General features: G+C 56.3%; 2 protein-coding genes across 5 annotated transcripts; one reads left to right on the forward strand and one right to left on the reverse strand.

The window, feature by feature from the left end:
• Window positions 1–73: 73 nt before the first annotated feature.
• On the reverse strand, window positions 74–9289 carry MBD6 (methyl-CpG binding domain protein 6). 4 transcript variants are annotated; one of them, XM_007179674.2, is made up of 13 exons: window positions 9255–9289; window positions 6100–6163; window positions 5784–5920; window positions 5391–5493; window positions 5099–5261; window positions 3806–4861; window positions 2967–3628; window positions 2534–2687; window positions 2181–2350; window positions 1636–2049; window positions 1477–1529; window positions 1192–1255; window positions 74–1043 (listed from the first exon to the last, which is right to left on the reverse strand). In XM_007179674.2, exons 3-13 carry the CDS (start codon window positions 5894–5896, stop codon window positions 969–971), a joined length of 3027 nt encoding a protein of 1008 aa, XP_007179736.2. In that variant the 5' UTR covers window positions 5897–5920; window positions 6100–6163; window positions 9255–9289; the 3' UTR covers window positions 74–968. The 4 variants fall into 4 exon arrangements, with proteins under 4 accessions (XP_007179736.2, XP_057411962.1, XP_057411963.1 ...); XM_057555979.1 differs by lacking the exon at window positions 9255–9289 and adding an exon at window positions 7197–7545; XM_057555980.1 differs by lacking the exon at window positions 9255–9289 and adding an exon at window positions 6816–7092.
• A 229-nt stretch (window positions 9290–9518) lies between these two features.
• Window positions 9519–11984, forward strand: LOC130709181 (DDIT3 upstream open reading frame protein). The gene is made up of 2 exons (XM_057555985.1): window positions 9519–9581; window positions 11931–11984. Exons 1-2 carry the CDS (start codon window positions 9519–9521, stop codon window positions 11970–11972), a joined length of 105 nt encoding a protein of 34 aa, XP_057411968.1. The 3' UTR covers window positions 11973–11984.
• The last annotated feature ends 769 nt before the right edge of the window (window positions 11985–12753 follow it).

A 12753-nucleotide genomic window follows, 5' to 3' on the forward strand; every position in this document is an offset into this window, starting at 1 on the left:
TGTAAGAAAAGGATTTAAATTGTAACCTGTTCTTACAAAAGAACTAAGGAAAAAATGAGGACAGAGTCAGAGCCAGAGTTTCAAAATATTCTCATCTGTTAAATTAAGAGTGTCTCCCATAGAAAAGCAGTGGAGGCCCCAAAGGGCAAGTACAAAACAGAATTAAAACTCCCAAAGGTCTTGTCTTTACAAAAGAAAAGGCAGGAGGCAGCCCCTGGACAGCTGGTCATGCTGGCCGCTCCGGTTGGACCACGTTGCATAATCCTCAGTCGCATCATCACAACGTCTCTGAGCGTTTTGATGGGGGGAGAAGGGGCAGTGTAGTGTGTATGGGAGGAGAGACCCAGATGGCTCTCTTTGCCCCCTTACCCCCTTTTTATATCCCAGAGGAAAGTAGAGGGAAGCTGGCTACACCTTGAAATGAGGCTATGTGTTTCAAACCTGGGGACAGGGGTAAGAGGGGATCTGTGCTTTGAGCAACCTGAGCCAGAGGCAGAGGGGTGTCGTAGGGGTGAGGGGAGGGTGCATGATGCTTATTGCTTTGTACCTTTCACTGGGAAGGAGGGCAGCAGCCAACAGTAGCTCACAGGTTTGTAAACTGAGCCTGCTGGCTTCGAGAAGGGAGGCAATGAAGTCGAATTAAATATAAAAGAGTCATTTGTGCAAAAATAACTTAAACAAATAAAAGACCTGGGGAAAGGGGTATTCCCCTTAGCCTGGTGGGGAGAGGGCCATATACCCCCCCCCCCAGGCCTTTTCAGTGACATGGCTTTGGGGGGGAGGGGGTGACCTCCCTACCCCCTGCAATGGCTCAGGATGGGATTGTGGGGAAGGGGTTGCATTTGTGCTCTGAGTGGGGAGTAGTGCCCCCACCCACTGTCCACAGGTGCACGTGGCTGGCAGGGGCTCCCAAGGCTCAGCACTCAGCTCTCCCCAGTCAGGGTCAGATCCAGCTCCAGGTATGGCTGCTATGGGGCCAGTTTCCTCCTCTTGTTTTTGGCAGGACGGCCAGGGCGGGCCCGGGGAGGCAGAGGGACAGCCGCCTATACAAGAGGGGAAGTTGAAAGAAGTGATCAAACAGCTAGGTATCAGGAAGTCCTTTATTTTCTCCCCACTCCCACTGACCTTCTTCTCCTCCTGCCTTACCCCGTACAGGCACTCGCACCCACCCACACAGGGACGCACACTTACGCGGGTTGTGGGGCTGGGGTCCAAGGTAATGTCTTGGCGGGAGCTGTTGCTGTTCCGGGTGGGGCTGCAACAAGGGGCACATGATCAGGAACACCTCCCCACGCACCAGGTGAATTTCAGAGTTTGGGTGGGAAAATCTCTACATTTGGATAGTAAAGGCGTAATATCCTTATTCATATTCAAGCAAGTATCTGCCTTTTTGAAAGCCAAGTCACTCTTGAACTATTTCTATAAACCCAAGAAGATGTGCGGAAAGGCCGGTATTGTGGTGGGCCCAATACTCACTTGTATTTTCTCCTCCGGCCACGACGAGACTTTCTGACTACCCCTGGGGGCACCTGAGAAAAGACAGACTGTGTGTGTAGGAAAAGTTAGGAAAAGGCGCCTTGGCCTCAACCTTTCCTCAGAGTCTTTGTGCCCAGACCACCATCACTCTGCACTCACCTTAAGGTCCTCAGAATGGGGCCCAGAAGGGGATGGATCCTTGGGCTCAGCACCCCCTTCAGCCAGCTCCCCATTATGCTGCCAGTGGTGGGTCCTTCTTGGGGACCGTTCCATTTGTCCATTGAAGCCACCACGTGCCCCCCACTTGAGGGCCAGTCGGCCAGGCTCCCGCCGGCTGCCAGGCTTTCGGCCCCGGCCTGGCCTGGCCTCACCGTTAATGCCCCTAAGTCCCCCTCCTCCCCTCCGGCCCCGTTTCCCTGACCCCCTCCCAGTGAGCAGCTCAGGGACTGGAGGGTCGGGAGAACTGTGGGGTGGGGCTAAGGCACTGAGGGGAGGCCGGGCAGGCTCCGGTTCAAGGGCTGAGGTGGGGCTCTCAGGGGGCAGACAGGGGGCTTCTGGCTGCTCTGGAGGGATCTGCAGACAAAACAAAATCTCAGTGCATCTCAAATGCAGTCCCTCTGCTACTGTAACTCAGAATGTCTATACTTCCAGTTTGGGAAAAACTTCTCTCCCTAACAAACACAGACCCACACCCATACCCTCACCTGGAGACTCTGTAGCAGGCAGGCTAGGGGGCTAGAAGCCTCTGAGAGGGGTGGAGGAGCTCCCCCCACAGGGAGGAGCTGCAGCCCCAACTGGCCAGAGAGAAGAGGGCCAGGAGGCTGCAGCAGACTGGGGAGGGTTCCAGGGCTGCTGGTCAGCGAAGACAGGTCACCTGTTGAGGAATTGTAAAGTCAAGGGTCTCCCTAGGCCAACCAGCTAGGCTGAGCAGACCCTATGATTCTTTTAGGCTTTACCCGGTGGTCAGAGACTTTCTTCCCTAATTCATCCAGCCTCTACTCTCAATTTTTCTGTTTCCTTTCTTCTCTCCCACACCAGAGACTTCCCTCAGACTCACCCAGCAGGCTGGCACTCAGCAGAGGGCTAAGGAGTTGGGGGGGTCTCCCTGAGTTGGAGGGGGCCTTGCCCAGAGAGGAGGCCCCCGGGTCAGTAGTTGCCGTGGTGACACTGGAGGTAGGTGGTCCAGGTTGGGGGGCACTCAGGACACAGGGCTAAGGGGAAAGAATAGTTATTACATTTACATGTGTAAAGTATTCAATAAGTTTAGAGTACTTTCATATGTACAATCCCACTGAAGCCTCACATGAAGTAGGCCATGCTTATTAAATACAGACCCAGCTGTTGCAGCCATCCTACCCCCAGCCAAGAATTAAGCCCTCCCCAAAGACCCTGAGGAAGAGCTCAGACATGAAACTGAAAGCCTTTGATTCCCAGCTCCCATCTCTGATTCTATCTCTGGTTCTGTCCCATCCACTCACCCTCATCCTCACCTGGGGGGGCGCCCCCGACGGGGGATCCAGGCTGGCAGCCAGCAGCGCAGAATTTAAAGCTATGAGGGTGGGGGGGGCTGAAAGGGGGGGGAACAGCAAGGGGGGCAGGTCTCCCAAACCTGAAAATGTCTCCCCACTTGGACCCCCGGCTCCCTCTGCAGATCCCTCTCCATCCCCAGCTGTGGGGCCCAGGGCCAACAGGGGCAGGAAGGAGGCAAGGAGGTTGCTAGGGGGTGCGGAAGGGGGTGGAAGAAGGTCTGAGGGGGGTGGTGGAAGCAGGGAAGCCACCAAAAGCGAAGGCCCTTCGGGCTCGCCTGGGGCTAGGGGAGGGCCAGGCCCCCCTGGTGGGGGTAGCATGGGCTCAGGGGGAGGTTGTCCCCCTCCCCCAGCCAGCACGCCAAATAAACTGTGGCTGAGCAATGGAGAAGGCGGAGGTTGCCCCAGACTCAGAGGGAGAGGCAAGGTCCCTAGCATCCCCGGGAAGCCGGCTCCACTCAGCGCCAGGCCCTGCTCGGGGCTGGGGAACGGGAAAGCCTCCCCACCAGCCAGGGGAGGCAGAGGGCAGGCTGGGCCCGACCCCATCCCGAGCGCTTCGGATGGGCTTTGAAGCACAGGGCTAGGGACTAGGGGGGCTTTGGAGGCAGCTGGTGGGGCAGGGGCACCTGCAAAGAAAAAGAGAGGTTCAGCTCAAGGGAGGTCCTTCCTCCCAGCGTCCAAAGAATCCAACCTCCCTGCCCCCAACCCAGAAAACCACCTCAGAGCTCTCTCAATTCTCCCATAAATGCGGTGGCTGTCTCTCTCCACCCGAAGGGAGGAAGGGCTCCACCACACTCACATACCTGGCACACTGCTGAGGCTGCCACTGGTGGTCCCAGGCAGGGAGGGCGGGATGGGGTGCCTGGGCTGGGGGGGGCTCCCTGAGGAGAGGGTTGGGGGAGGAGGAAGGTGTGCGTCTGACCCCAAAAGGTTAAAGCTTCCATCAGAGTTGGGAGGGCCAGGGGTGGGGAGTCCCAGCAGGGACAGCACAGAAGGGAGAATCGGTTGGGAGGGCTCAGGGAGAGGAAAAGGTTGTGGGGCGGGAGCGGGGGCCCGAGGGCGGCTCCGTCTAGGGGCTTGAGGGCCTCCCCCTTCTAGCAATCGCAGTACAGTTGGGGGGCGGCGGGGACGACGCTGAGAGGGACTGGGCGATGATGAGGAGTGGGAAGCTGAGGGTGCCTGGGCACGGGGCCTTCGGCCCTGTAAAGTGCTGGGAGGGGGGAGGGGGGGGTGCTGTGCCTTGGCCGCTGCAGAGAGTAGGCTGCTAGCAAGGAAGGGGGGTGCCCCGGGCCCCTCCACCGTGGGGGCCCCTCCTAGGGGCCCCAGGACCAGGGGCAGGTGCATAGTGGCTGAAGACACTGGTGGCTGAGTGGCAGGACCAGGGGGGCCAGGGGGACCAGGGAGATTATTGCTTGGGGGCAGGGGAGGGGGTGTTAAGGCATCACTACAGTGGAAGAGAGGAGGGTCAGAAGGTGGTGAGGAGGAGGCATGGGGGGCTGGAGGAGAGCCCAAGTCAGGGGGCACCAGGCTGGATCGGAGAGCAGCTCCCCAGCTATATGAGGGGGCATTGAGGCTGATAGCAGGTGGAGGAGGTGGAGCTGGAGAGGGAGCATTGCCCCTTGGCAGGAAACAAGGGCTGCTGCTGCCTCCGGAGGGGACTGGGTCAGGAAGCCTTGGCTGTGGGAAGAGCCCCCCAGGGCCTGCTAGAGGGGGGAAAGCCTGTGGAACTGAAGGTGGTTCTGGGGGAAGGGAGCCAGGAGCCCCATTAAGCGGAGTTGTAGGAGGAACTCGACAGGGAGGGCGGGCAGAGGGAGGCCCTGGGGACACAGTGTGGAACATTTGGGGGCTCGCTCCCTCTCCTGCAATAAATGAGAAACAAAGGATCAACCTGTGGCTCCCCTTCCAAGAACTTTCTTTTGTCTTCTCCATCCCTTCTCCCATAAATTCCCAGCTTCCCTGTGCCCTCCTCTCACCAAGAAGCTCCCCACTCCACCCTTCTCCTTGCTTCCCTCTCACAAAGCTCCTCCCACCATCCCTCTTCCAGGCCCTTAAGTTTTCCTCAGTCTCTAAAGTAAAGTAAAGTGGAAAAGATTCACCAGGAGAAGAGTGTGAGCAGGTGGTCTCCATGCTGCGGTACAGAGTTGCCATGGCAACGGCTTTCCGCCGGTGGTTGCACAGCTTGGTCATGTCCTCCTCTGATGCTGGCCCCACCCCAGCCCCACCCGGGGTCACCGGGGCCAAAGGGTCAAAGTTGAAAACCTGCAAGGTGGAAGCATGGACAGGGACCCTGAGGGAACAGAATCTGTGAGAAGAGCTACCACAGTCAGTGATTTGCATTAAGTCTCTCGGCTTATCCCTGTACTCTCTGGCTCCCCTCACCACTCTGACCTTGGGGACATTGAGTGGACACTCCAGACCGCACTTGCAGGTCCCATCGCTGAGGAGGTAGCTCCGGGTTTGCTCCAAGGAAGACAGCTCTGTGCCACTTGGGCTGGGAGAGGACAGGGTCAGAGAGTATGGGATTAGATGACACTGAATTGAGAGAGACTCTTAAAGAACAGTTCGTTAGTCAAATACCTTCCTAGGAAGGGCAGAGTAAGGAAGAGACAGAGAGAAAAATGCAAAGGGCCAGAGACACAGAAAGCAAAAAGGCTGAGGAAGGAGGAGGAACAGAGGAGAGCAACAGGGCACCAGCAATCTGGGCTTTGAGAGGAGGGATGGGAGAAAACAGGCAATTGAAGGGCCTGGGGATAGAAACTGGGGAATTTTGGGGAGTCATACCTGATATAGAGCACAGCACCCTCTCGAACACAGCGCTGCCAGCCGATGGGGACAGATGTGGCCACAGGGCCCCCAGCTCTGTCTGCTCCACTGCTCTCATTGCCCCCATTCATTGTGTGTAATCAGCTCCCACGTGCCTGATAACACAGACATCCATGTGGCATTAGGAGGATTAAACTGGGCTGGGTACCTGAGGGAGTACTTAAGAAAAGCAAAGGTTGTGGGGAGACTCAAGAGGACTCGGAGGCAAGGGGAAACCCTCGGAGAGCTGGGAGACAGAATGAGGGGGAACCCTCTGCCATCCCACCATGGCTACCTGAACATCTCTGCAAACATTGTGGGGTCCAGTCTAAAGCCGGGGCCGCCGGCTTAGCCCACACCTGCAACACAGGAGAGAGGAGGGACCATCAGGAATCTGCCCAAGCTAGGAAAGCACCACAGCCCAGGAAACTCTCAAGGGAAAGATCCTTAATAATATGAGGTAGAAAGATCCCAGGGATCTGCTAGCTGAGTCCACAACCATCCTTTCCATGTCCAGTCCCTAGGGACCAGAGGGTCAAAGCCTCAAGTTCCAGGGACCAAGGAATCACAGCCCAATCCCTAGGCATATAAAGGGTAAGGCCCCTTTGTCCCACCAAGGAGAGAAACCTTCAGCCAAGAGTGTGGGCTAATTCCTATAATACCAGGCCACTAGGAAGTTTCCCAGAGAGTCTGGCCCCTGCTGTTCCCTCCCCCTCAGGAAGATCATATAAAAAGTAGATTGCCCCACAGGTCACCAGGCAATTGCCCAACTGCCCGCTGGGGTGGTACCAGCATAACTCCCCCCATGCCTGGCTCCACTAGACAATCACTGATCTAGTTCATTTGGGTCTTCTCCCACGATTCTCAGAAACTCCCAATTTTCCCCCAAGCCTAAGGCAAGGGGATTCAGCACCTCCTGTCCCACTGGCTTCAAATTACCTCCAAGAAGGATTCTCCTCTGATGTACATGGGGACGCCCCCCAAACCTGCAAGTATCCTCTCCAACCTTACCATCGCTCCCACCCCACACCGGCGGCTTCTAAACTTTCCCTCTCATAACAAGGCGCCTGTCACCCAGCCTGCTTCCCTCGGCTTGGGGAGGAGGGGAAGGCGCACGAAGTAGGAAGGAACTTGGGGAGAGGGCGGGCGGAGGGTGGGCGAAGCACTGAGGGCAAGGAGGTGAAGAAGGCAAAAGTCAAGCAGTGAGAGGGAAAAACGGTGGGGGCAGGTGAGGGCGGGGGAATGGGGATGGGGCCAGGGAAAAGGGCCGAGAGGACGCGGAGGGGGCAGAGGGTAGGGAGGGGAGGGGAGAGGAGGGGAGGGGAGGGGAGGGGAGGGGAAAGGAGGGGGAGGGGGAGGGGCGGGGTGGGGGGGGCCGGGCCCTGCACTCACCGCGGCCCATGGTTCGGCCGGCCCCGCCCTGCGCAGTCGCGGCCCAGAGGGTGAGTGGGAGGGAGTGGGAGGAGGGTCGGTGGAGCCCGAGCCTCCGGTACGGCCCCGGCCGGTCCTAGCAGGAAGCGCCGCTGCCGCCGCCGCGGATCACCGAGCGGCCTCCCGCGCATGCGCCATGGGGGCCAGGGGCAGCCCTGGGGATTCCGTTCCCAGAAGGCACCGCGCAGGCTGCTACCGCCGCCGCCGTCGCTGCCGCCGCCACCGCCGCAGCCGCCGCTGCCGCCGCCGCTGCCCGGACGGGAGAGGGGCGGGGCCGGGCCCCCGCCCAGCGGACAAGGACGAGCCAACTGGAGGGGCCGCAGTGCGCATGCGGGAGCGCGCCTACCCCTCCCCCACAACCCCCCATTAATCCCCAAGAGAACAAACACCCCACGCGGGCCCCACCCCCCCCGTCCCCCCCCCCCCCCGCGGCCTCCGCGGAAGGATCCGAGCCTCTTCCCAGGCCACTAGTGGCCAATCCCAGCCCTCCCACGGGAGGGGCCCCTTCCGAAGCCACAATCTGTTGGGGGAGCCAGGAATGCCAGGTCCGGGAGGAACCGGCCCCAAAAGATGAAAGTCGCGACTTGCCCTGCCCCGCCCCCAAAGGCTTCCCGGGTAGTGTGCTGGGACTTGACCCGCCTCCCCAGGTCAACAAGTCACAACACGACCCCGGCCTGTCAAGTCACATGACCTCTGCCTGTCACTGACAACCTGGTCATGTCTTCGGGCCAGGAGAGACCATCTGCTCCAACCCACCCCCACCCCCATTTACAGAAGGAGAAACGGAGCTCTGGAGCAATGGTGCAGGCCTGGCCAAGGACCTGTCACCGTCACACCACCGCCTGAAGCTGCCACCCAGCCACAACCAGCCTTGTTGACAGTTTCTACTTAGGACAAACTCCGGCTGCCCCCATGAGGGTATGACAGGATATGTAACAGGCCACCATATGGCCTCTGTTTTCTACCTAATGGCACTAGAAAAATACTTTGCATTTTCCACGGTGCTTTTCACTTTTGTTCAAGCTGCCTCCAAGTTCGTAATTCTCTCATTTTACTTCCACAACTCGTTATCTTTTATTTACTAACAAGAACGGTGAAGCACGGGGAGATTAGCTGGCAGGCCTGGGATCCCTGGGCAAGTGAGGGACCGCTGAGGCTAGAATCTGGGCTCCTGACAACCCAGTCCAAGGCAGTCGTGCACTCACGTGCACGCAGTGTTCCAGGCAACACAGCCCTACTGTAGCCCAAACACCTAGAAAGCAGGAGGCCTATGCCCAGCTCCTCACAGCAGGGAGTCACAGGACTTGCAGGTCTGGTACACTGAAAAGGGCGGGCCTGATCTTTGGTGAAGGGCACCAGAGCACCACGGGGGAAGGTGATAAGGGAAACAGTGGGAATCGGGGCCACCCGGCAAAGAACATGAATTCTGGCATGCCAAGGGCTCATCAAAAACTTTACAAAGATAAGAGTTTAAGGGTGCTCTTCAGCGAGGAGGAGCTGAAAATGACTACCAAGGGGATTCAAGTTATTTGGCTTCTTTTGAGGGAGCCAGGGAGCTAAAAGAGAGGACCCCTTTAGGAAGACTCAAGAAGATGCAAACAACCCTGGTGGTTGGATGCAAATTTTCAAAGGACGGAGGTTTAAAAGACCTTGTGTCCACTAGCTGGGAGGGGATGAGGGGCAAAGAAAATGGGAGTCTCTGTGGAGGAGGTAAAACGGGGGCTCATGTCAGGTGGGCGGAACAAGAGCTCTTGAGGGAGACAAGCTGCAGTGAGGCTTCACACCGCAGCCTAGGGGCGATCACGGTTGAGCGCTGTTGGGGCCGTTGGGTGCCGGGAGCTGGCGCCCCGCCCTCTTTCCTCTCCCCCACCCCCCCCCCCCCCGCACCTCCCACCACCCTTGTAGTGCCCTGCGCGTGCGCGCGCAGACACCGGTTGCCAAACATTGCATCATCCCCGCCCCCCTTTCCTCCCCTCCCCCGCCAGCTCTCCCCTCCGCGCGCGCGCATGACTCACTAACCTCCTCCGCGAAGCCTCGTGACCCAAAGCCGCTTCCGGGTCCAACACTAAGTCGACCCCCAAGCGGGAGGGAGCGATGGGGGCGGTGCCTTGGGGGTTCCTGAGTGGCGGATGTAAGGTATGAGGCGGGGCCAATGCCGGCGTGCCGCTTTCTGATTGGTAGGCTTCTGGATCCGCCCCCGGAGAGGAGGGCAAGGCCCTATTAAAAGATCTCAGCTCCGCGCTATCGGGGTCAGAGGCTTGAGTCTAAGGCGTAGAGTGTATCATGTTGAAGATGAGCGGGTGGCAGCGACAGAGCCATAATCAGAGCCGGAACCTGAGGAGAGAGGCGAGTACTGATTCCCCCATCTACCTTTTACCCTCCCATCCTCGTGAACACCAGTTATCCCCTTAAAGTTAGGGCATCCGCTCTTAAGGATGTGGTCCCACCCCCTCCGCAACGAAGTGAAGTGACCGTCCGGGGGAGGGATGAGGAGAAGCCTTCATTCAGAAGTAGTGCTAACAGACCCCTCTTCCTTCGCACGACAGCAGCATCCCACCACTGCCCGGAGCACAGGCCCTACTCTGTGCTGTTCAGGGAAGGGGCCCCAGCTGCCCTAGAAAGATTTTTTCTCTCCCGTTGCAGACCCCAAGCCTCCTCGTTAGGCCTGCCGGGTGGGAGGCGGGGCAACAGGACACACCCCCGCGCCGAGAAGCCTGGTTGACAGTGGTTCAGGCCGCTGCCGCCACTTTGCCACCAGCGTCCTCCCCCTCCCCCACCCCCACTCCTGTCTCAGCCGCAGCGTCTCAGGGCCAGCATAGCCACGTCAGTAGATGGGGCTTTTGGACCCTCCACAGGACATTCTTTCTGCACCCTTGCAGGGGAGAGAATCTTAAAAGAGACTGACACAAGCCTTTGGGAAGAGGGGTGTCGATGGACAGGGAGCAGAGATGAGTTTTCCTTTTCCCCAGAGGTCCCTAAGCCTTCTGCACAAGAGAGCATCCTGGATCTTTTGTGTGGGAAGCCATTTGGAGGTCTCCCAGTGGATTGTCCTTCCCCTGGGATTGGTCCTTGCCTCTTTCCCCTTGTCCTGTCTCCAGCTGATCTCTGTGTAACCATTGCATCAGGTCAGCCCCCTGCTTGGCTCTGCAGCCCTCTGGCCCGGGGCTCCACTGCTGATGAAAGCTATGTCCCACACACTGGAAAGCAAGGAGGGTTCCCCAGGGAGGACAGCCCTGTAGAGAAGCACTGAGGACGATACTGCATCTACAGTCCCCAGGGATAGGCAGCTGCCGCTCTGCCTCTGGGCTTCGTCCTCCTTTTCCTGTGAGAGATTGGGGAGATTTATCCATTGATTCCTAACAAATACTTAACCAGCACCTACTATGCTGGTTAAGTTTGGGGCCCAGCATTTATCCATGAACAAGAGAGAAAAAAAATCTCTCCTCTCACAGAGCTTACATTTCAGTGGGAAGAGGCACACAGTAAGCAAATATGTTAAGTGCCATAGAAAAAAACTATAAAGCATGGAAGGGTAGAGAATGCTGAGTGGAGGTTACAGTTTACACTGGGTGGTCAGGGATTCCCCCACTGAGGTGGTATTTAAATGAAAGGCCTAAAAATAGGCAAGGCAGTAAGCCATGTGATATGTGGAAGGAAGAGCTTTCCAGGAGAAGGAATAGCAAGAGCAGAGGTCCTAAGGTGGGAGCATGCATAGTATCTTTAGGGAACAGGAGGCCAGTTGGCTGGACTAGAGTGAGCAAGACGGAGAGTGGTCAATGAGAAAAACAGGGCAAGGAAAGAGCAGATTGTGGAGGGCCTTCTAAGCCATTTTAAGGACTTTAGCTTTTAATATGTGTGAAATGAGAAGGTTTTGAACAGAGGAATGACACAGCCTGACTTAAGTTTTAAAAGGCTCACTTTGGGTGCTGTTGTGAATAGACTCTGGGAGGGGTTGCAGAAGCAGAAACTGGGAGACCTGCAGTCAAGAGGTTTCTGCAGTCACCCAAGAGAGATGATAGTAACTTGATCTAGATTAGAAACAGTGGAATTGGTGAGACGTGTTTAGATTCTGGGGTTCTGAAGAATGACTTAAGTTTTGCTGGTGGTTTGGACTGGATTGTGGGGTGTGAGAGTAGAGGAATCAAGGATGATACCAAGGTTTTTGGCTCAAGCAACTAAAGTTGCTGTATACCGAGACGGGAAAGACCTTGGAAGGAGAAGATTAGCAGGAGTTTGTCTTTGGACATGTTCAGTCTGAGATGCATATTAGATATCCAAAAAGAGAATGGCAAGTAAGCAGTTAGATAGAGTTGGAGGTCCCAGGAGAGGTTCTAGACTGGAAATACACATTTGGAGGATGTCAGCGTGGGAATGGAATTAGGAAAATGCCACTTGATTTGTTCCCTTCCCTGTAGTCCAGTCCTTACCCTGGCAGATTTGAGGACTGCCTTAAATTTAGAGAAAGCTGAGTTGGCCAGGATTTTGCTATTACGTAATCAGGACTACAAATGTCAGCAACTAAAAATAAAGGAAGTCAGGCTCTTCTCTGTCCTTAGAAATGGCTACAGGAACCAATAACTAACTATACTCTATAAGACAGGAAGTAAGGAAGGAGCAGTAGGAAGCTGGAGATAAAAGAACCTGCCTCTCTCCCCCCTTCCAGAAATGGCTAACATTTATCTTTGATCCCCACAGTGTTCCAGAAGGAAGTGTATCTTCATACATCACCACACCTGAAAGCAGGTAAACTTAACCAACCCTTTCCCAAAACCAGCTTCTAAGAATTGCTGCTTAGGCCCCCTTTACTGGGACCCTAAGAAATTATGAAAACACCTAGAGAAGGTGGGAGAGGAGAGTTTGAATCTGAGCAGGCTTTTGCTATTAGGCCACGTCCATCCTCCTGACCTGCCCCTAACAAGGTGACCAAATCACTATTCTTAGAGCATGTCCTAATTGAAAGCTGGCTCTGAGTGAGCAGTCAGCAGTCAGGTGAGGTCTCACCACACCTCAGTCCCCACCAAGGTTAGACTGACCCAAGAACTGTTTGTCCAAGCTCCCCACACAGGAGGAGAAAGGAGCACAGATGGTCTGGTGACTGCCCCCTGGAAACAACCAGTGGAGTTCCCCAAGGGGGGCTGAAGACTTTTACTAGGAACCCATAAGAATGCACATCCAAGCACTTGCTTCTTCAGGTGCTGGGCAAAAGCAAAGAGGGAATATCATTCTAGATCAGGGGTTGGTAAATTTTAAAGGGTCAGACAGTAAGTATTTTAGACGTTGAGGGCCACACAGAACAGTCTGTGTCACAACTATTCATCTCTGCTGTTGTCTCATAAAAGCAGCCGTAAACAATATGTAAATAAATGGATGTGGCCATGTTCCAATAAACTTTTATCTACCAGAACAGACAGGCAGCAGGCCAGTGTGCCAACCTGTAGACTGACGGCTTTGTGGAGCTTCTTCCCCCGCCCCACTATCCTGAGTATGTCCTTTCCCAGAGCCTGATCCAGCCACAGAG

This window comes from Balaenoptera acutorostrata, chromosome 11 (genome assembly GCF_949987535.1).
Source record: "Balaenoptera acutorostrata chromosome 11, mBalAcu1.1, whole genome shotgun sequence".
NCBI classification, from domain to species: Eukaryota; Metazoa; Chordata; class Mammalia; order Artiodactyla; family Balaenopteridae; genus Balaenoptera; species Balaenoptera acutorostrata.

Coding starts and splice junctions, on each gene's coding strand:
- LOC130709181 (XM_057555985.1), top strand. CDS start 9,519: ATGTTGAAGATGAGCGGGTGGCAGCGACAGAGCCATAATCAGAGCCGG. Junction 9,582..11,930: donor GCCGGAACCTGAGGAGAGAG/GCGAGTACTGAT, acceptor TGATCCCCACAG/TGTTCCAGAAGGAAGTGTAT.
- MBD6 (XM_007179674.2), bottom strand. CDS start 5,896: ATGAATGGGGGCAATGAGAGCAGTGGAGCAGACAGAGCTGGGGGCCCT. Junction 5,262..5,390: donor GTCCACTCAATGTCCCCAAG/GTCAGAGTGGTG, acceptor TCCACCTTGCAG/GTTTTCAACTTTGACCCTTT. Junction 1,256..1,476: donor GGCCGGAGGAGAAAATACAA/GTGAGTATTGGG, acceptor CCCTTGTTGCAG/CCCCACCCGGAACAGCAACA.